The 23,888-nt window shown below is 35.4% G+C and overlaps 1 protein-coding gene across 1 annotated transcript; it reads right to left on the minus strand.

Annotated features, from left to right (window-relative positions):
• Positions 1–1,128: 1,128 nt before the first annotated feature.
• On the minus strand, positions 1,129–21,251 carry st8sia2 (ST8 alpha-N-acetyl-neuraminide alpha-2,8-sialyltransferase 2). Its single transcript, XM_056478613.1, has 6 exons — positions 20,800–21,251; positions 17,456–17,512; positions 16,375–16,527; positions 15,996–16,253; positions 9,359–9,652; positions 1,129–1,521 (listed from the first exon to the last, which is right to left on the minus strand). The coding sequence occupies exons 1-6, from the start codon at positions 20,895–20,897 to the stop codon at positions 1,236–1,238; spliced, it is 1,146 nt and encodes a 381-aa protein (XP_056334588.1). The 5' UTR covers positions 20,898–21,251; the 3' UTR covers positions 1,129–1,235.
• Positions 21,252–23,888: the final 2,637 nt, after the last annotated feature.

Genomic DNA, 23,888 nt, shown 5'->3' on the forward strand with positions numbered 1-23,888 from the left:
TCCCACAATTTTTTTTTTTTGTCTGAATGTCTTTATAACATCATCGTGGCATTTTTCTTTTATCATTTAAACAAATAGAATTGTAAAAAAAACTATTTGTTGTATTCTCCTATTCACTGCACTCTAAGTTTTCCCAACTATGACGACTTCCGCTACTGAGAAACCCTGAAGTGTGAAAAGGGTCTATTATTGATAATAAATTAAATTTGAATGAAAACACAGAAAGATTATGTAGCACAGGCCAACAAACACTTTGTCTAAGAAATTATCGAAGTTTAATGTTGATAGGACTATGATGGTGGCATTTTATAAGGCCTATATGGAATACATTTGAACCTTTTCATTGATTTGTTGGTTTGCCACCTTAAAAGTAAAACAGAAGAACTTGCTGTCTACGATTTTAAATACCTGCAGCAAAGTATTAGGGGTAAAGGTGCCAGGGTTATCCTATTTGCATGAAAGCCCATTAGATTACATCTGATAAATCCCATCCTCTTTTTGATTCATTTCTCAAGTACTTCCCTCAGGATCTCCGTATAGGGTCCCTATGGTAAGGAACAACAGATTAAATTTTTCATTTGTTCCTTGTGCGATTGGTTTGCTGATTTTTAATGGGAAGAGGTAGTGGTTGTTTTTAGTACCACTAATGTTGTTTAATGTTTGTCTTAAGTGTGTGGTGTGATAGATGTGCTGTAAATCTAGTATGCTGCAAAACAAATCGCCCCCAAAAGGGACAATCAAGTTTACAGTAACATAATACATACTGGTGTATTATGACAATAAAAAATAAGTAAATAAAAATCTATATTTGTGATTTAGGTCTTCAAAATGAAAAAAATGAAAAAGACGTTCACCATGTTTCTGAATGAGTCTTAAAGTTTTTTATGAAACCTGCAGAAATCCTGTATTATCTCCTCTCAGATTTGCTTCCATCTTGTGGCCATATTTGGCATTTAATAAACTAAGACACTTAATGAATCATGACATATATGACGTAATGAAAAAAACATGATATGAAAAAATCTAAAACACCAGAAAGGGGCTTCTTATCAAACAGCATTGGGGATTAAAAACCTTCTTAAAATTGAATACTTTGGAATGAAAAAAAAAAATCCCCTCTTCATATATTGTGTTCTCACATATGGTCAGAGATTTACCTGAAATATTCAGGTTGTCCAGACATTTTCACAGCATTTCCTTCTCTGTGTGCGTTTAAGGTCCAGTGTTAAAAGAACTCATGTAGGAGGTTTGCATGGTCCCGTGTGCAGCCGCAGCGCCCCCTGTCTGTGAAGAGCACTTAAGGTCCTGAACTCCAGAGGCATTGTGTGTGGACTGGCACTAGATGTGTAGTGGTAAGTTAGTGCATCATAGTAGTGATACTTGACCGGTTTGCCTTCAGGGTCGTGAGCGAAGGGCCAAAAGCCATACAGGTGGATCTCATCACAAAAACGAGTAGCCATGGTGTACATCAGGAGTCCGGTGGTGGGACGTTTGATCTGGACATGGTTGGTCAGCCAGTAACTGTGAACAACAAAAAAAGAATAATAAAATAAGAATAAATACATAAAATAGATAAACTTTATTAGAATTAACTATACATTCAGCATCATTTATTATACACAAGTGGATTTTTTTTTAATCTACATGTGTTTTTGCAATATATTATTCAGAAAACAAAAAGGGTTGTGTGACCTTTGTTCAAAGTCAGACAAAGTTGAAGTCAGTAATATTTCAGGGTCACACTTTATTTTGCTGGTCCATTTGAGTATTAGTAGCCTGTCTGCTTAATATCTGTTGATGCTGCTCCTTCAACAGACATTTAACTGACAAAGAAACTTTGCAAGTACATGTCAACTTACACTAACCCTAACCCCGACCTAACAGTCTACTTATAAACTAATGAGAACTAGTTTGCATGTAGATGCAATGCAACTTAAATTCAACAAACGCACCATCAAAATTAAGTGACCCATTTCAGCTCTTTTGTTCAATGAGGCTGCCTTTATATGGTAAAAAAAAACATTAGAGTAGTAAAATTATGAAATATTACAATATAAAGCAACAACTTTCCATTTTTGAACTAATTTCGAGAGAAGCACGTGATATGATTGATCACGGCTTGTCTCTCATCCATAATCAGTAATAATCCAAACAAACTGATCTAAGCCTACTATAAATAGACCAATTTCACCCTACTGCTTTATCTTTATCTCTTTATCTCCTTTTCCTTCTTTACTTGGGGGAGCTCTCAAGACTTACCTGATCTCGGACCCCCTTACATGCTAAAAGACCTGGCGGGAGCCCTGGGCTCAATTATCTCCGAGCTCAGGGTTCTCTCCTGGGACGGCATGCCAAACCTGCTAATAAGTGTCAAGAAATATCTAAGTGTGAACTCTTGAAAATGTCATTTATACATGTGATACAAATTTAAGCATCATCAGTAGCTATGTTTCCATCCAAAAATGCAAATTAAGTTTAGGTGCAAAAATCGATTATCGCATAGAAGCCATGCGAATAAAGTATTGCTTCCATCCAATGAGTCAAAGTGAACAAAATCGCCACTTTCTGATTAACTGGCGCCAAATATCAACAGTAAAAATGGAATTTACTGCAGTAGGAGAAGCTGAGTCAATATTTTCTATATTTAATAAATGACTTGCACCTCAGAAGGCAATCTTGACACACAGTGAATGCACGGTGGCATTTGAAGGCGTGAGACGCAGAGCACAGATGCTCTTGATTCTGGAGGTCTTTAATAATATAACAACACCAATACTGAAATGGTTAAGGCGTTTTAGAATGGCCAAAACAACATTTCAAATGTTTTACAGTGCTCAGCCTGCTGGTTTGTCCATTCACACACATTTTTAGAATCACATGATCTCTTATAACAAAAATCACATGACCATTATTTAATGCGCATACTAGAATTTGTTTGGTAAAAGTGTTTCCATCGTAGCATATGCGCATCTTTTTTTTATTGAATAAAACGTTTATCCTATTTATTTTTGCGCATATGCTTTTTATGCGCATTTTCTAAATTTATGAGCATTTTGGCGTTTCCATCAACCGTTTTTTAAAAATAGGTGGATGACACAAAAGTCAGTTATTTCAGGATGATGCTGAAAAGTATATATTTAGTATTTGTATATAACCTGTTGTTCTACATTTGCTGTATTCACTTTAAAACTAGAATCATTTTAACTGTCACTATTAAATTAGTTTATTTAAAAAAATAAATCAATAACTTACCTCAAACTTTTTAAACGGTAGCACATAGTGCCAGTCAAAATGTAAAAAGGATTATAAAATCCCAAGTGTGTTAACAGCTAAGGTTACTAAAAAAGGAACTCAAAAAAAAAAAAAAAAAAAAGGCTCAGCTTCTTATGCTAAATCCCCCTTTTTAAAATATTCTCATGCAAAACTCGCCCACATCCAGCCCTGACAGCTGTGCAACTCTTCCACGTTTAAAAAGGAGGAGATCAGACAATTGAACAATGTCCATTAGGATGCACTGAACCCTCTCCAGTCCACTCGTCTCTCAATAACCCTCACAATAGACCTCTCTCTGTGCCTCTGTAAGGTGTCATTCATTCAGGATGGCTCATGTAAAAAGCTCTGGAGGAAAGGAGTTTCAGATAACAAAGAGCATCCCACATCCCTATCTTAAAGCTGCCTCTATAGACTTTGTTCACTGAGGTTGAGTGTGAAGTTCTTTATTCTCATTCACTGTTAAATAAAAACTTTGGGTCAGTAAAATCTGTATTTATTTTTTAAGAGAAGACTTATGCTTACAAAGGACTGTATTTATTCCTTGAAAATTGTAGTAGAACAGTAATATTCTGAAAAACAATTTACCTTTCAGTATTTTAAAATGTAATGTATGATGGGAAAGTTGAGTTTTAAAAATTATTTCATGCTTAAACACTTGTTATTAGTATCATTGTTTAAAACACTTTACAAATCTTAAATATAGCTCAAAAACAACAGCACACAAAAATATCCTTAAATTAGCAGTTTTTTGTATTTTGTGATTCATGTTTTTATTTTTCCACATTTATTTATGCTTTTGAATTGCATTATGGGACACTGATCTTTCCTCCAACAACTTTTAACCTTTAAACTATTAAAAATGTTCATAAAAGTGATATATTTTCTGGGTTAGTGCTGAGATCTAAAGTAGGAGGAGAAATACTATAGAAGTCAACAAATATCCAACATTCTTCATATCTTCTTTGGTGTTCAACAAAGGAAAAAAGCTAAAACAGGTAATGGAGGGTGAATAAATTATGACAGCATATTGATTTTGGGGTGAACTGTCCCTTTAAATGTCAACAGACTGTTGTAAGTCCAAGAGAAATGTAGGCTTTTAATTTGTATCTCCGTGAAGATTAATCTTCAGGATAGGGACTATTCCACACTTTTAGAACAACAGAAGAAAAGTAATGCCTTAGATTTTTGATGGTTCAGAGATCTAGATGGAAGTCAATGTTGAGATAAACTTAGTGTTCTAGCAGAGTAAGCTTTAGATAATAATCTCAATTGGAATCTTAAAAATACATATATTAAAACAGCATTAATCTGTATATCAATCAATAAATGACTCAAAAGTTTTTTTTTTTTTTTTTTCCAAGAGTTTTATAGGTGGACCAAATCTCTCAGGTTCCCACCAAAAGTACCTAAAGCACCCGAGGGCGTTTTGCTCTCACTGAGATAAATGGTTCTCGAAGTTCAGTTTAGCTGCCACACAATTTAAAATACATAATATATTAAAACTGAAAACAGTTGTTTTAAATTGCAAAAAGATTTGACAATAATACTGTATTTACATCAAATAACTACAGCTTTGAAAAAAAATTGCTTTCTAAAATCTGATTATCTGATTTTGGTTATTTGATCTAATAGCAATTTCTTTTAGACAACCATTGATACTTGCACAGAGTAAATCTGAAATGTAAGCATAAACAAATGTCATGCAAGAATTGACTTGTAAAAAGCTTGAAAACTGCTCCATATTTACTGGCTCATGTTGTGCCAAATATTCAATACAGACTCATTGGAAATGCATGCTTCAGCCTAGATTTTTGTGAAACTGCAAAAACAGGGGCAAATAATTTGCTAATTAATATTTTATTTCCATGCAGTTCTTTGCACAGCAGGTCAGTTTACTTGGTAGCTCACTTTTTTTTTTTACAGTTGTTCTTGTGATGCAGAGCACTCAGGCTGGAGTCCCATGAAGAACGATTCCACAAAAGAGATAAAAGCACTGTAAAATAAAGGTGAGCTTACATGGTTGCAGTGCTTTTCTCTTATGCTTGCTTTTGAAATCACAGTTGGTTGAGTTTAGGTCTATGTTTCGCTAGGTAATCTGTATGACAAACTCCACTTTCTCGTGGACATGTCCAAGAAGGACATGAATCTGAAATGTACAACAAATTGTATACCAAGTAACATTTCAGACAAGCAAAAAAAATGTAAACAGCGCCCTGAAATGTATCTGGAACAACGTATTTTAAGCTTTGCACAAATGTAGGCTGAGGTACACATTTCCAATGAGCCTGGGCTGCAAATATTCTTCTTATAGGATTAGTTCACCTTAAAAAAAAAAATAATAATAAATAAATAAATAAATAAATAAATAAATAAATAAATAAATAAATAAATAAATAAATAAATATATATATATATATATATATATATATATATATATATACACATACATACTAGGAAAATGGAATACTATGGAAGTCAATGGCTAAATGTTTCCAATACTTTGAAATGTTCTCCTGTGTTCAATAGAAGAAAAAAACTTAAACAGGGTTGTGACTAGTGAAGTGCGAGTAAATTAAAAGGTGTGAACTATACGTATAAAGTCTCATACACCGTTAATAATGTGATGAGGAGACAGTTTTACAATCATAATTGCCAGAATAAATTTCATGATTATGATAATTTCATCGACAACTTGGGTGAGCTATAATTCCTTCTGCTATGTAACTGAAGATTCATTTACCTATGCAAATTGAAAAAGCTTTAGGCAGCCGCTAAAAATGGCATAAATATACTGAATGTAGAATAAATAAACCATTAAGACAGACATGATTTATTTTTTGAATGTACTACTCTAAAACATGTGCTAGTTTTTTTTTTATCATCCTTCATCAACAACTCCACCAAACTGTAATAGCATTTTCTCTTCAGTACACCATCATCCACTAAACCTCCTCTCTTACTTGACCTCTAATCTGATCTCGGCAGCTCATATTACTCAGACGGATCCAAGAAAAACCATTCTCGTGCTGGTGCATTGTATGAATGATGGCTCCAGACACTCAGCTCAGAGGGAGGCCTGAATGGCCGTCTTGAAATATGCAGAGGTCAATAGAAGAGCCAAAAGGTTGTGCTATTTAAAGACACCCGAAAGCAATTTAGCCCGGAGGGTCTTCTATTCTGCTAACAATCCGACAAAAGCCTTCTTTATGAATACAGATATGGGTTGTTGACGTGATGTTGCATTTCCACTGTCACACATGACAAGAATAAATATAAATAGTATTGACTATTTAAAATGCAGTAAATGGTTAAACATTGTATTGTCCTCCATGGATCTCTTATTATAAAATTACTTGTTTTAATCAAATCTCAAAACTGTCCTATGGTGTGACTGTCTCAAAAATAAGTTAAATAAATTATTATTAATATAAATATAAAAAATTCATATATATTAAAAAGAAAATTGTATTATCATTAAATTAATACCAAATTTTGCAAGTGGCTATTTTTAGTAAATGACAATCATTTCCTCTGGTGTGATACTATATTCTATTTTTAAATCAGGCAATTCCACTGAAAACTTTAATTAGTTGAAAGACCCCATTCAAGATCATGTGACTAAATCCCCCTGTGAAAGTATTTTGCTACAAATGATTTACATTGTCTAAATTTTTCACATTTTACTTTTTTGAACCACTAAGTTTTGCTGACCTTCTGTGCAACATCCGTATTCAAAAAATATTATTCATAATTGGATATAAAATATACTGCACTATATAAAGTGTACAACAATGTAGATAAATAGTTACCACGCCTTATTAAAGGTGCAGTAGGTGATCTGTCAAAATGCTATACGTTAGTATAATATCATTAAAAACACAGTCCCTCTCCCCTGCCGTCCAAAGCCACACCTCCTGAAATCACAAACGCGCACATTAAAGATGACAGAAAACAACCCACTAGATCATGTCATTCACAGTTAGAAAACTTTATAGTACTTTATAATACTACAATTCAGAATGGAAAACTGTATTCTATCTAGCACGTTTTCAGTTCTGTAGTTAGCAAGCAAAACTTGTCATAATGTGCAATATTTCATGCATGCAAGGATCGCTGGTCTCATTCTCTCACGCGCTTTGTCCTAAAGCAACTACTGTATGCTTAGTGGTTGGCCGGCGGCGTGCAGGAATTACACTTATTACTAAGCCATACTTGCATGCTATTTCAGAGCGAATATTCAAAGTAGCATGTTAAACAATATAGGGAGCGTCACAGGTTGTTATTGTTCAGAAATGAACCAATGTGATGTAAATATTAAATCAACTTCAGCTTGGTAAAGCAGGCTAGGCGGATCAGCGCCAATTACTTTTTTTTTTTTTGTTAAAATAAATAAAAATCTACATTATTGTTGTTGTAAAAGGTACTTTATGAAATTGAAAATAGTCACATTAATCTTTCGCTGGAAGATTTCAGTGGCTGAATAACACTTAAGTGCAAATAAGTTAACCCATTCATAAAATGAAAAAATGTACATCAACTTTGAGTGACTAAAAAAAAGTTATAAAACATAACATTAACTGTCTAAAAGAAACATTCAGCCATGGTGTCATCCTTGAATATTGATTCAGGATTTTAAAAAGTTGTTTCAGCATTTGTTTTCACAGCAGTCACATTCACGGGCACACAGCAAAAAGCAGATCTGCGTGAATGAGGTGTGCAGATGTACAAATCTACATTTGTTGACACATTATGGGAACTGTCGGCCTGACAAATTTAATTTGAAAAATTATATTTAGTTTTATGCCTTACCCAGAACTTAATACATTTAGATTATTTACTTTAATCAGTACTATGGGAATGTTGTGCTTTCAACAAGCACAACAAAAAATGTTTCTGAAGATAATCACCTGCTGCACCTTTATGCTGTTTTTCATGATTTTTGCCATCACACTATAAGATGTAAAATGCCTGGACCGAACCCAGGTTTGATGGTCTCCCCTTGCCACCTTCTCGGCTGGTTTGGGTTCACACTGTCCTTTTTCTATCTGAATCCCAGTATGCTTGCATCATCAAGCTGCTGTTTTGTAAACAGCTGTTTCTAGGTGACAGTTATGAAAGCAAATTGGCAAAATGGAGACGTACGCATATCACGGTCATTCTGCTTTTACTGAATCTTTTGCTTTAGTCACCAAAATCAAAATATAGAGAGCCACATGCATCTATCTGCCATAAAAAAAGGAAAAATTTTCAGAACACCAAGCGATGTCTGCAGAAGTTGTTTTTGGTGGAGAAAAGCAGATATTATCACTGTTTGCACTGGGTCAGTCCCGCTTGTTGCCAAGGGAGGTGATACACAGACATACACGCATAAATTAACATTATGAAAACTAAAGTTTGTTGTACAGTTGGCGGTTCACTTCAGTTATTCACAATCGAAGTAAATTGTAAGTCAGCGCAATAGCCTAGTGGTTAGCACGCTGACATACGGTGCAGTAGCAATTCAGGGCTTCTAGAGTTCAAATCCCGGCTCAAGGACATTTCCCGTCCCTACTCCCTCTTTCTCTCCCACTTCACTTCCTGTCTGAAACAATGTCCTATCCACTTAATAAAAGAAAAAATAAATATATATATAAAAAAAAGCTCAGTTTGGACCCGCTTATACAGTTAGGTAAGGTTCTGGGTGTGCACCAGTGTTCAGAAGACATCATTCACACTAGCTAAACGTACTGAGCTCTGACATCAAACAAACCTGGGTGTGAACCAAAAGTGCTAGTGTACACACCCTAAGGTACGGTTAAAAAAACAAAATTAGTGATCCCTTATATATTTTTCAAACATCGGACTACGTAAATGCATCTATTCTTTCTTAAAAAATGGTGTTAAAAAAAGCATTTTTCACGGCCTATTTGTCAACTACCCATGTATAGATGCCAGTGTGCACCTCGATCCATTTACAAGAACAGCTCCATGCTGTGGGCCAGGACGTCAACGCATTGATGCCTGAACTATAAATAGCGAGAGGCTAGCTTCACCTGCTTGAGCGAGGACATGGGTATTGAGTATTCTTAAATGCACGGGCACGTACCCTCTGACAGCATGGAGTAGACGCAGGGAGGGGAAGGCGGTGCGGACGTTCACCGTATGCAGGAGAATGAGACGGATGGCCCACTCCACTCGCTCCTCTCCTCCTTTAGCCATGAAGGCAGGAATCCACAGCACACTGCCACTGAGGCTCTGCAGCCGCTGGACGAAACGATGCACCCACTCCTCGCTATTCAGGTCCTGAAAGGCACGCTGCACCACTGAAGGGTTCATAGTCACCAGGCTGGTGCGCAGGCCCACGTCAGCAGCATACTCCTCCACTGGAGCCAAGTTACACCTTGGACCAAACACACACATAATCATTAGCAGGGCTTTAGACTAATAAGCGACCCTGGACCACAAAAGCAGTTGTAAGTGTCAAGTTTTTGAAATGGAGGATTTATACAGCGCCTGAATTTATACAGCGCATTGTAGTGTACTATTTACAGAAGGACATTAACGGACAATGAGCTTTACATAATATTCCAGAAATCATTAATGTTGACCCATACAATGCCAAAAATGTCTCCAAGCAACTTAAAGACTTTTGTGTTCCAGGGTCACATAATTGAAAGCAGTGGCATCAATGCCACAAAGGTCTACTGATGGTGGCATCAACACCTGATTCAATATGCTGCATATGTAATAATAATAATAATAATAATGATTTTACAAACTTTGTTACATTTGGTAAAGTAGCTTGAGTTGAGCTGTGAGAGTGGCAGGAGTGCGCGTTGTAAATTATATGTACGCTACCAGTCAAACGTTTAGAAACGGAAAGGTTTGTTAATGTTTTAAAATAAGCTAATTCTGCTCACCAAGGCAGCATTTATTTAGATGAAATTACAGTAAAAACAGTTGAATTGTGAAATATAACAATTTTAAAGTTCATATTGAATGTAGTTTCAAATTTAATTTAATCCTGTGATTCAAAGCTTAATTTATCACCATTACTCCAGTTTTAAGTGTCACATGATTCTATTTACAGTGGGGCAAATAAGTATAACACGTCACCATTTTTCTGTTGCCTTTGGTGCTGTTGACTTAATTTCACCAGATGTTTATTTATGTTATAATGCCATCTCTGCAGCATTGGCTATATTCATGGCAGAACCTATACTAAATATACAATAACATACAATCAAATCAGTTTTTAACAACCAGTCATTGTACAAAACCACAACACCAACATACAGATAGCAACAACACTGAAAAAAGTCATATACAATCTTCATTAATGACCACCTGATCTTGATGTAAAACCAAAAAAATACATATATGAAAAGAAAGCAAATCTAATTAGTGTACAAAGTTATGTGTAATAAAATGAAATGACACAGGAAAAAAGTATTGAACACATGAAGGGAGGTGTAAAAAGGCAGTGAAAGCCCAGACAGCAGCTGAAATCTCTCAGCAGTTATTTAGCAACTCTCTACACTTCCTCATTGTAAATGAACATTATCTGCTTCAGTCCAACATCTACATTAGCAGGATGTGTTTTGGATCACTGTCTTGCTGAAATGTCCACCCTAGTTTTATCTTTATCATCCTGCTGATGTAGATATTTATAACGCATTTTTTTCACAAAAGAAATGGAGTCTTCACAATTAAAAATACATTATAGCTGTCATTTAAATTTAGCAACGGGATTCCTGGGGATCATGTGAATGATCAAATCTGATGCTCCCTGGCCAGCTGATTTGAGCATTAAAAAGTAACAAGTTTTGTCAAATGTGACATCTAAAGAGCAAAAACACCAGTATGAGCAGGTGACCTTCACTACAGACTGAGGTTGTATAAAAAAAAACAAGCAATTTATCTTGGTATATAAAACAGCATTAATAACAGCCTGCATTAACTTCAGACATGCACAATACTCTGGCGGACTAAGCAAGCAGCTTTTTAAAGCTCATCCCATCATTTGAGGCAAAAAAAAAAGAAATCCATAAAACACACAGAGGTGACTTTAAAGCAAACACTGATGAGGGTGCTGGCATTATCATCTTGCCACAATACCTGAAAAAACCTTTCAACATTGGCACCATGCCGCCTACCGAGGCTTAGCTGTCACGGTCACACTCCCACACAGTCTTGTCCTTGCCTGGCCAAACAGCCATGCCAACCACACAGAATTTAACTTCATTCATTACTTAACATGTGATGTTTTAAATGTCCCTGAACTATGGCAGAAAGACATTACTTAAAACTGTCAGAGTGAAATTTACAAATGCACATGATGAGGTTTTGTTTTCGTGATGCTTTGATATGGATTTATTATGTTACTATACTATGCCACTGTCTTCACAAAGTTACATCTAGGGTTGTAAAATGATTATTTGCGAGTTATCATCAGCTGTGATGCTGAGTTGACCCAGAAAACAACACTCACCTATGATGTTAACCCATCATCATACTCCACCATATTACCAGGTCGGCTCTAATGCCTTTTGTGTCTAAAACTTTAAGTTCTCTCTTTTTTTGGTGCCTTTCTGGACTAAACGAGTCTGCAAACTTGCTATCTAAGGGAGCTCTCAGATTTCACCTAAAATACCTTAATTTGTTTTCCAAAGACGAACAAAGGGTTCAGGGGTATTGTAATGACGTGGGTGAGTAATTAAAGGTGCTTTATGTAAGTTTTTGACTCTTCTTTAGCATAAAAATACCATAATATGTTTGCAGATATTTAAGAAACATGTTAAGTGAACACTGTTATTTATCTGAAAAACAATGCTGAAGTCAGATATTCTGCTTTGAAAATGGGAGTTACGTGTCGGAAAGCTGTTTTTGTTTTGGTTCTTTTAACCCACCCAACGCCACTTTAGACAATTATATTTTGGCAGCCTGGGTTGCCTTTCTAGAAAACAGCGCATTTCATTCATTCAGTCAGGAAGGTTCTCAAAATATGCGTCCGTCACCGAAATGCGACCACCGGTGGACAGTAACAGACTCTGAAATGAGATGCAGACTCAGAGTTCCACAATAGATAATTAATTAGCAAATAACATAAATATTACAAAATGTAAACATTAGGCAAGCAGGTTACATTGTAACCGCGTATCCCAACAACACACTATGTAACGAGATTTGCAGTGATGATAAGCAATTTGGCTGTTTGCAAGAGATGAAACACGACAGAAATTTAAATACAGCCATTCAGAAGCACAGAATAGTACACTCACTTACAAAATGGTAAGCTTTATAATCTAATAAATACATTTTAAACCTCTTTAAAATTATTTTATTTTCAAGATCTGAGGTGAACTATCTGCTGCTGTTTTCAGTAGTATGGCAATAAATATCAGGTAAAATGGCATTAAAACTCACATTATTAGCATTTAACACTGAATAAAGCACATGAGGTGTACCTGAGGTGATCATTGTCAGTTTTATGTTGTTCACCTGTGAGAAATAGATGCCATTTCTAATATATCAATTCGAGGTGTTGGTTAGGACAAAAACTCCTTTTAATGTGGAAAATATTCCTTATATCGCATGCCGTTGCTTTTATTTAGAACACGACTTAAATTAGCCTTTAGGCTCGAGACTCGCACTCACAGATTGGTCAATCTGGCAACCTGCACTTTGTTTTGATCCAGGAATGCAATACCCATTTCAACTACTGGTTGTCAAACTTACATACAGCACCTTTAATAACAGAATTGTCATTTCTGGGTGAACTAAAACACTGTCAAGAAATATTTTCTATACACCTGCATGACTATAGTAGTAGATCATAAAGTGTAGTGTCTTTTTTCCCCTCAACCAAACCATAGATTCTCCACTTCATCACAATAGTAACCCTACACATTTCAGAAACCTCTTAAAGCTTAAAATTACATATGTCTTTATGTAAATATTTCTCATTTTAGTATTACACAAAGCCAGAAATATGCTTTTACTTAGTTTAAATTGAATAAAACTCATGAAAACCTTTGAAAATTGAGTTAAATTAACACATTTCATTTAGTTAATTTCAATGTTTGAACTCGCAGTGTACCATGCACGTTTACAAACAGCTATGAATGTGTTTTACCTCTTGGCGGGTCTAAAGTCCTTAAAGCGCAGATGGGCTGATGAGTACTCATTTAGGATTGAGCATCTCTCAGTATTAAGTTACTCTAAGTATCAGATGAAGCGCACTGCTGTAGAGGTTTTTTATAAAGCAAGCAGCTTTCGGCTGTAGGCTGAACATTTTACAGGCAAGTGAACTTTAGTCACTTTCAGAAGACAGCCTAATTACGTTTCCAGGGCTATGGCTTAGAATGACTTATACAAATGTCATATTTGCTCAGCTGGTCCCTAATTGCAGTATGTATCGCCCTTCAGTTCTGAAAGCCTTTAGACATTGTGAGTCAAGCTTGGAAGAAGTACTGACAGGCATTTCAAAAGTGCATTGTGTCGCATAGGGATCGCAAGCTGCTTGAAATACAGCCAGCATTTCTTTATAGTGAATGTAGAGAATGTGAATAACGGGTTGCAATGATACAAACAGCATGAACTATTAAGAGGAAAAAAGATTGCAAATAATTTTCATAAACTGGCAACAGCACTGCAAAGATCTTGCAAACATGCTATTTTTGATGATTTTGCTGGCTGTTTTACATGGAGAAAAATCAGTTTTACTGCAAAAACAACAAAAAGGCAACTGTTTAACTCAAGTTTAACGTAATAAAAGTTACAGTGATTAAAGAGCAGTTTGTCTGAATTAAAGTATTGACAAAGTCGCAGTTACATTTTCTATTTTTCATCATGAGGCAGAAAGAGACTTCCAAAGTTAGCACCATAATTGGTTACTAAAATACTTTCACAAATAACTTGCAACAGAAAGCTTATGATCGAAACTGTCGCAAATTACACTGTTTGCTGATATTGAGGATTTAACGCTATGTTGTAAATGTTTCGCAAATTGATCATTTCACTTCATAAGACAAAGTTAGGTTGTTTAATTTTTACACTGAATGACAACAGAACTTCATTTCACTCATAATTTGATGGTTTATTTCGCCAGAAGCTTACTGAAACAATACTTTAATTTGATATGCTTTATAAAATGCTACAAAAAACACATTTACTTAACACGTAATAATATATATTTATATCATCTGTTCTACCTACACTTTTTCTTAATACATTTTTGTTCAAAACTATAATTGTTATAAACTGTTGTAAAAATTCATTCAAATGCAAATGTATTTATGCAGATTTCAAGCACAACTTTGTCAAATGTGAATGAGAGCCATGGTCTACATGCACACGAATATGCTGATAATAACCCACCAATGCAAGTAAACCAAGATTGGTTTAAATACATTAATTAGCATTTCATTTGTTACAACAGTTGTCATACTCATTAAATAGTAAATAAATAAGAGTATTTCAGAAAAAGCAGGAAACTTGCGTCATTTATTACCCTCTCAAGTCTTGGCTGTGCTACTTTTACTGCTGCTGTTTGGGAAGAGAACACATTTTCACAATTCTTTGGGTCAAAAAACCATCTGTGGCTGCTTTATATTTTCTCCTCTCTTACTGTAAAATGTTTGCTCTTTCTGGATGCACTTAAAGCCACAGTAAAAGAAGTGTTCCTCCTGTCACACATTACACATGCACACTTAAGAAACCAACAGCAAGCATGTAACATGATGATGACTAAAATTAAATCAGTTTATTCTAAAGCCATTTTTGACCTTACTCCAATAAATGCAAAATGCATTGTCATCTTATTAAGAATATGCATGTAAATGCAGTGTTTAATGATTTTTTTTGGACATTTGATTCAGAATGTGCACATACCGGTAGAGGCTATATTAACACTTTCACATGCACGTTTTAAATACTCCCACAGACCCCCTATCAGCAGGTTGTTTTTGTTTAGTTTTTAGCTTGTTGTTTTTTAATATTTGACTATTATTTAGAATGCATGGCATTAAAGGTTTCATGACAACATGCCAAATTTTTAGCATAACATACCACAGCCCCAATTATTTATGCATATTGGTTTGCTTTTTCCAGTTTTTGCAAAGATCAACGAACGTAATAATAATTATAATACAAAATATCTGATATTCTGATTTTCAAATGTGTAAAAAACAGCTTAATAACATTATTTGATCTATAATGGGTGACGGGCACGACCATATAGTGGAGAGCTGCTTGATTTCAAATTTAATATATGGACATCTCACAAAATACATGAAAGTAAGTTTCTATTTAACTGGAGAAAGAACAGAGTACATGTGACCTAATCAGTGTGTATCTGATGTGAATAAAGCACATCATCTGATTGTTTAAAAATAAGTATTGTCACCATTTCCATAGGCATGCATTTTGCAAACCAAACAAATGTATGTTTTGTGTAGCACATATGTGCATTTAAATGTTTAAAACTTAAAATAACTGTTACTTGTTTGTAAATGCTGATGAATTGCGATTTATGACCAGCACTGTGTATTTTCTCTGGCTCAGTGCCAGCTATTATGGGAAAGCAGATTTTAATTTAGCAGCTGATTACGAGATTGCACTAAATGTTCTAATCACACTGGTGTGATTGAGTTAGGGACCAGTTAAAGACGCATCACACCAGTACAAACGGTAAACAAAGCACAAACAAGTTAATAAAATGACAGAAAACAAGAGATGTTTACCTAATCACAAAGTCGTGTGAGTCAATCTCTCTGCCGCAGCTGCTGTTCAGTAGTATCCCAGAGTTCCCTACGATAGCGCACTGTCTGTAATGCTGATTCTTCATGGGCGACACAGTTGGCAAAAGGTGGTACAGATTCTCTGAGATGTTTGTGGTGCTCTGACGGTCAAATATATAATGAATTACATCACCAGGTTTAAAGGTGCTCTTCAGAATTGAGATGTCCCTCTCAGCATCCAGGAATTTCAAAATGTTTTTCCTAAAGGAGAAAAGAAAAATCATAACACACACAAAGAAAAAACCTCGAGCATAAACAGGGAGATGTGTTTTAAATTCTTCAGAAATGTCATACTGTGCATTTGAATAAATTCAAGCCATACCTGATGAGGTTAGACAAGGTTCTGTTGAAAGTCCATTCAGATGAGGATGAATTGCTGGTTTTGCGCTTTATGTCAGGCAGTGAAGTTAGAGAGGAGACTTTGCTCTTTCTATATGCGACTAGAGAAGTAGGGGCAGCATTCAGATCTGAACTTCTGAAGAAAAGAAAGAAATACCAGTGTGTTTATATGCACTTACTGTACAACACATTACTGTTAGAGATGTAGGCCTGAATACAAATCTGGAAATGTTCTGAAAAAACATTCTGGGGAAGTTACATTTTCAAAAATATATTTTTTTACAAGGCCAATATTATTAGCCCTCTAATTAATTTTTTTCCTCTATAGAACAAAGAATTGTCCAATTGTTGCCCAATTAAACTAACATGCCTAATTAACCCAATTAAGCCAAAAATCCTTCAGATTTTTTAAAGAACTAATTTCACAATAGGATTAATAATTTAGCCTTTAACTGTGTTTATTTTGGCTACCTTCAGGTAAAAAGAAAATATTTATTATTGGCCTTTTTTTTTTTTGAATAAAAACGAATATAATATTTATTAAAACCCAAGAAATAAATGCATTAATTAAAATTATAGACATGTTTAAAAAAATGACAAAAAAAATAATAATAATTTAATATATGCAAGTTTATTTTCTTTAGGAGCATTTTTTATTTGCACACTATGTAGTCTAAAAGATAAACACTAACTAACGGAGCATGCATTTAATGTATGTGCTAACATGAACAAAGAACGAACAGTACATTTACTGCAGTCTCTATTCACCTTTGATAATGTTAGTTAATGTTAATAAAGTTGTTCATTGTTAGTTTGTGTTAACTTAGATCATTAACTAATGTTAACAAGCAAAACTTTGGATTCGCATAATGCATTAGTAAATGTTAAACTATTATTTATAAATGCTGTTCAAGATTATTCATTCTTAGTTCATGTTAGCAAAAACATTAACTAACATTATCTAGTGGACGATTATTTTAAGATGTTACAGCCCAAATTCAAACACTTAGAAACAGTTGTAGACATTTTGAGTACCATCACAAATGATAAATCCGATTACAAACCTGTTGGACTGAAGGGCGACACTTTTTAAGTGGAATTTCTGTGAATCCTCAATGTTCCTGAGCAGAAGGCATAAAATATTCATCATCATTATCCAGTAATATGACCATTAATAATGCTCTGAATTCACATCAGTGAGCAGATAATTGAAGTAGCGGCAATTAGACCACAGACTGGAGAAAAAGCTATGAAATTGAATGATTATGATTATAATGTTTATTTAGGACTTCAGTGTGAGCCCCTTCTAAACACACTGCTTTGATAGTACAAATCCAAGGTCATGACAAGCATGCTTTATTAATCATTTCATGAATTCATTACTGCAATTACAGTATCACAACCATTACTGTCAAAAGAATTAAGAAAGGAGATTTGCTACCTTACAATTATCAAAGGACTTTCATGAAACTTACTGAAGTGACAACATACAGTTCATCAAAATATGCTTGTTGTTGTGAACTTACTTTAAAGTACTCAAAGAGACAATAAAAGTATTAGAGGTCATATCTTGTGTAAGAACTTCTAAGTAAGTTCACCTATAAATGAAAATTTGATGTTCAGCTTTAAGAATGATTGGTCTGTTGAATTCCACAACATGTCTCCCCGCTATAGAAGTCAATGGTGGCCATCATCTACACAAATACCAGGCTTTTTCAAAATATCTTTGGTGTTCAAGTGAAGAAAAAAATTATACAGGCTTTAAACCAGTAGAGTGAATAAATGACAATTTTCATTATGGAATTAAGTGAATTGTCATCCAAGATGTAGGTGATTTTTTTTCTTCAGTAAAACATTAAAGAAGACAGAACATTAGCTGAAACCACAGTCCTTGGTGATTCTCATAATGTAATTCTACAACTTACAGGACCTTGACAGTCAAAAAAATAATAATACACACCAAACTAATTGGCTGTATTAATTTATTTTCCCTGGAATGGCCCAAAAGGTAAGTAAATTAACCACAGATTTTTGTTTTTGAAAGGGCTGTTCTTTTAAAACCTGCAGGAATCAACTCAACGTCTATCAGCAAGGATAAAAGATAAAGGACACCCTGCCATTCATACGGTTTCTACCTGTTGGGTGCCCCTTCAAAGCAGTTAGGACAGGTTGGCAGTGTCTCCTTGAGCAAACCAGTCCAGTTTTTTTTTCTACAACTCACTGCAATGTTTTCCATCTCTCCCCCAAAGTCATGGCTACGTGCATTATTAAGCAGACAGAGCACAGATCTGTTAAAATTCTGGGGAGCAGCTTCAAATGCAGATTTAATGGTGGTGTTGCTTCAAAGCTCTTGTAAAGTGCACTGAGATACACCTCTTAGATCTTTTGTTTGATATTGCAATTTGCTAAATAATTCCATAAATTATAAGCCTCGCCAATAACTTAAGCAAAAATTAGATCACATGCGTCATGTAATGCCTTCTGACAGCTAGTAAATGAAGTGTGAAATTCCCAAATTGGGATTTTACAATTGCATTTAGTCTCTGGGATATTTTGGGTTAGCAAACATGAGGGAGGGAAATATTCCCTTTCCATGGTTAATGGATAAAAAGTAATCAGTGCAGCGGAAACGCACAATATCGCAGTACAGAGCAAACAAGCCAAATACTTTGCATTAAACATCAAATGTGCCAGCTCTAAGTGTGATCCGTTTAAAAAATTAACACTATATGCACATCTTGGCAAGTAAACACTTCTGTTTGAGTGCTGTTTTTTCACACAATTATCCTTGATTAATCCATCTAAGGACAAATATTCTACTCACTCAAGGGCTTTTAAAGTGTATGTCTCTAGATTTGCAATTATGTAAGCCTGAGGATTTCTGCTACCGGGTTCAGTTGTAGCTGAGAAAAGGCAAACTGCTCATTTTTGTCTCCAGGCTGTAGCTTTAAAGTCACAAATCAAACAGTAATCCCCCTAGCTGCCACAAACCACAGATCAGACCGTCTTTTCACTTGCCGTGAATGATGCAAACAGAACACGCTCAAGAGTAGAACAAAACCACAGACCAACAGCCATCCTTCACGGAGCACCAGGGTCAGCTGCATTTATCCCATGCCTCTCATACGAGGTTTCACACTCAGCAAAAGTCTGAAGGACTCATTTTGGAGCTCAGCCAAGAATAAATAATCAGAGACTGTGTACGCATAAACAATATTCAGCAAAACTGGTTGCAAAATGTGTTATTGCTCTGCTGGTAACTTCACCCAAATGGACAAAAGGCTTAACGGCTGTAAAGCACCACATTAAATTATTACAGCCTTCAAAACAAAGGTTCTTCTTTGGCATTGATGGCTCCATTGAGGGTCATTAACATCAACAGAATATTTCCATTGCACAAAAAGGCTGTTTATAGTGAAAGATTATTTTGGGAACCCAAATTTGTCCTTCTGGGACTGCTTTTAAAAACCCTCTTTTTTTTGGAAGCTTTATTTTTAAGAATGGAAGAACTATCTACAACATCAGACAGATGTTATACTAAGCCCTTGAGGTTTTCCCTCCAACTGAAGAACCTACTGGCTGTGGCTTTGCAAACAATAGTCCTCGGGACAGCACATTGTCTCCTCCTTTGACTTAGACAACGTATAACCCTGTTTGATGAAAGACCATGCCAAATCCTTTTGGAAAACACAATTTAAGATGTTCCAAATGGTTATCATCTGTTCCAAGACAGTCATTATCTAGTCCAAGGTGGTTATTAGGTTAGCGTAAAGTGGTACATTGTCTCAGACTAGCAACAAATTAGTTCATTTGGGTGGTCAAGCTGGAATTTGGAATGATACTTAACAGCTTAGACCAAACTAGACCCCTATAAAAATGAATTAAAACCAAAAATCAGAGTTCTGTTTTAAACCACAAGACTATAGTTTAACAGTGGTATTTGGAGTAAAACTGTGGTTATACAAATGGTAATAAAATATGCCTGGTTTAAAAAAAATATGGTCATTGCACTTTTACTTTAAGAAAACCAGCATGGATTGTCAAATTTTCGTAAGGGGCAACAATACTGAAAACGCAGCTCCAGTTTAAGATTAATTCCCGACAAGAATAAAAATACAGAAAATAATCAGGCAAATAAGACACACAAGCTCTGTGCTGATTTCAGATACATTCGTTATTTTCATACAAGCCCGTGTGCAGCCCGTCTGGTCCTAAATGGACTATCCATTGTTTGGGCTTCTGCAAAGTCTCTCCAGAGAGAATCAAGGTAAAGAGGACAAGAGTCCTAAACAGAAACATCACATAAACATATAGAGACTTCAAGTGTGCACTGAAACAGGACATAAAAACAAAATGACAGTCCATGTTGATCTCTATTGTTTACTGTAGCTTAAACGAATTTACTTACGCGATTTCTTCCTCCACTTCCGATATATCAGCTATGATAACAAATATAACCAGCGCTGTCCCGATTCCAAACATCAGTATTCGGAATTCAAAAGACATGACTTGACCGATGCGCGATTCTACAAATGCGTTGAACTATAAAGCGCAATAGAAATGTGTTCTCCTCTTTCACACTGGCTCCTTACGCAGGGCAACACATGTAATGCTCCTCCGGCTCCTCGACAAAGCTGAACCATTCTAACTGTCCGTGCAGGTTAACGAACAGTTGTCTGCATTATTATCGCGTCCGTCCGCTTCTTCCACCTTCACCAAAGTAGTGGAGAGGTGAGACAAACGTGTACGTCCTTTCTTCTCTTCCACTCCTCCTGCCGCTACTACAGAGATCGCGAGGCAAGCAGTTCCCATGAAACTTTGCCTGCAAGGTGCATAAACTCAAAGATGAATGTTAAGCAAACTGCGTGACTGGTACACACCGAGACACAAGGCGTGGATTTGAAATTGAACATGTAGGCTATCCTCTCTCCGCCTTGGTCTCTTTGTTGCTGTTTGACAAAGACGCACACGTTTGGTTTTCTACGGTTGAGGACTTTCTATTGTTTAAACACTGAATCACAATGTTTGAAATGAAACCTAACGTTTTTTTCCTATCATGTAATCCTAAATCAAGGTGCGAGTGACGCGACGAGGTTACAGCGACAAGTCATTTGTCTGTCCGAAATGAACCCGCAACAGCTGCACGACGCGACATAATCAATCACAAATCGCAGCCAATCACAACAGTGCACTCTGTTGGCCCGCTCTCTCACGGTGCATCCAATGTCAAATATCCTTGTCATTTTCTTAAGACTTTGGACAGTAAACTTCTTCTTGGAACTTTAAGTAGAATATTTGTCAAAGTATTTAACACTTCTATCGCAATCTATAACGTGCTCACCTCATTTGTTTTTAATAATCATGAAATCTATATTGACAGTTCTTAATTTTATGGGGCACTGTAGTATTTATTGTTCATATGCTATCTATCTATCTATCTATCTATCTATCTATCTATCTATCTATCTATCTATCTATCTATCTATCTATCTATCTATCTATCTATCTATCTATCTATCTATCTATCTATCTATCTATCTATCTATCTATCTATCTATCTATCTATCTATCTATCTGTCTATCTGTCTGTCTGTCTGTCTGTCTGTCTGTCTGTCTGTCTGTCTATCTACCTGTCTGTCTGTCTGTCTGATTACAAAATGGTACACTAATATTAATCCCTAAATGGAAGAAATGGTTATTGAAAATACATCTTCTAAGTATAATATATTGAGAAGCAACCTTTCATTCAATGAGTTATATTTGGAAGATATAACAATTAAAATGTTGTATAGAAATAAAATATCTTATTTTTGAATGTGAACATTTTGCTATCCTGTTTTTTTTTATCCAGTCATTTGAACTTTATATTGGCCACATGGGTTTATCTCACTGATCAATAAAAAGCTGCTTTAATTGGTAAGTACCCTCTGTGACAAAATGCTACATATTGAAAACAGACATTTTAACCGGCAAGATCTTTCAAAATGTAGTTAGTGTAACTGCACCTTAACCAAATGTTTTTGTACAGCTGAAATAAATGAAAGCAACTAAAAATGTAAACCTTCATATTGAAGAATGCGTAGAATGTAAATATGCAATAAATTGTTAGAACAGTATGTTAGTATAGCCCTGCGCATCACGGTTATGGTCACAGCTGGTTAGAAAACTAATTTAATTTCTGGAGGTCAAAATGCCAGTGCTAATAGGGTTTTGCTTACATTGTGAGGAGATTTGATCATTTAACTCCCTCTACAAATGCACAGATGCAGACAAAAGCACCTGCTGCTTCAGCTGACAGCCATTTCGTCTTTGGTTTGTTCATCTGTGATTTAATTGAAAGGAAATAGAACTTTTACTGACTTCTACTGTATGTTATGAGAGGTATTCATTTTTGCTGTCTTTTTAAGAGTGCACCCAGCATTTGTAAGTGGAGAAAAAAATAAATACTTACAAATAATATGGATGACAGTTTTCACTCTTCCAGGCTCAATAAAACACTGGAACAATCCTGCCACATCATTTCTAAACCCAAGAAAACCCAACGAAGAAGCTTTTCACCCTGTGAAAGCTGTACTGCTTAAATCACAGTTTTCTGTCAGGTCTAACACCCTCGCTGCTTATGAAAATATGCTGCTTGTGCAGACAAATGTAAGTTTGTATTAGGAAATACTGATACAAACAGTAAAGTAGGACACTGTGGCATTTGATTCTATGTATTATATTTTTATGATTCAAATGTGTATCCTACATCAATGTCTCTTGCATATTTATAAGGAACTCTAATATTGTATTTTTTGGAGAGAGAGAGAGAGACAGAGTGAGAGAAAGAGAGAGAGAGGGAGAAAACGATGGAAGAAAAAATTGAAGTGCCCTACTTTACCTACATTAAGCCTGCTGATTGATAGATTTAGACAGACAGATAGACTATAGATAGATTGATAGACAGACAGATGGATGGACAGACTATAGATAGATCAATAGACAGACAGATGGATGGACAGACTATAGATAGATTGATAGACAGACAGATGGATGGACAGACTATAGATAGATCGATAGACAGACAGATGGATGGACAGACTATAGATAGATTGATAGACAGACAGATGGATGGACAGACTATAGATAGATCGATAGACAGACAGATGGATGGACAGACTATAGATAGATTAATAGACAGACAGACGGTTAAAGATAGATAGATAGATAGATAGATAGATAGATAGATAGATAGATAGATAGATAGATAGATAGATAGATAGATAGATAGATAGATAGATAGATAGATAGATAGATAGATAGATAGATAGATAGATAGAGGGACAGACAGACGGATGGACGGACAGACAGAAAGACAGACAGACAGACAGACAGATAGATAGATAGACAGACAGACAGACAGACAGACAGACAGACAGACAGACAGACAGATAGATAGATAGATAGATAGATAGATAGATAGATAGATAGATAGATAGATAGATAGATAGATAGATA

This window comes from Danio aesculapii, chromosome 18 (genome assembly GCF_903798145.1).
Source record: "Danio aesculapii chromosome 18, fDanAes4.1, whole genome shotgun sequence".
Taxonomy (NCBI): Eukaryota; Metazoa; Chordata; class Actinopteri; order Cypriniformes; family Danionidae; genus Danio; species Danio aesculapii.

Bases quoted from the DNA above. Each gene is read 5' to 3' on its own strand.
- st8sia2 (XM_056478613.1), bottom strand. From the start codon at position 20,897: ATGTCTTTTGAATTCCGAATACTGATGTTTGGAATCGGGACAGCGCTG. The intron at 16,528-17,455 runs GTTTGTAATCGG...TCTTTTCTTCAG, and splicing joins GTCGCCCTTCAGTCCAACAG to AAGTTCAGATCTGAATGCTG. The intron at 16,254-16,374 runs GTATGGCTTGAA...TTTCTCCTTTAG, and splicing joins ACCTTGTCTAACCTCATCAG to GAAAAACATTTTGAAATTCC.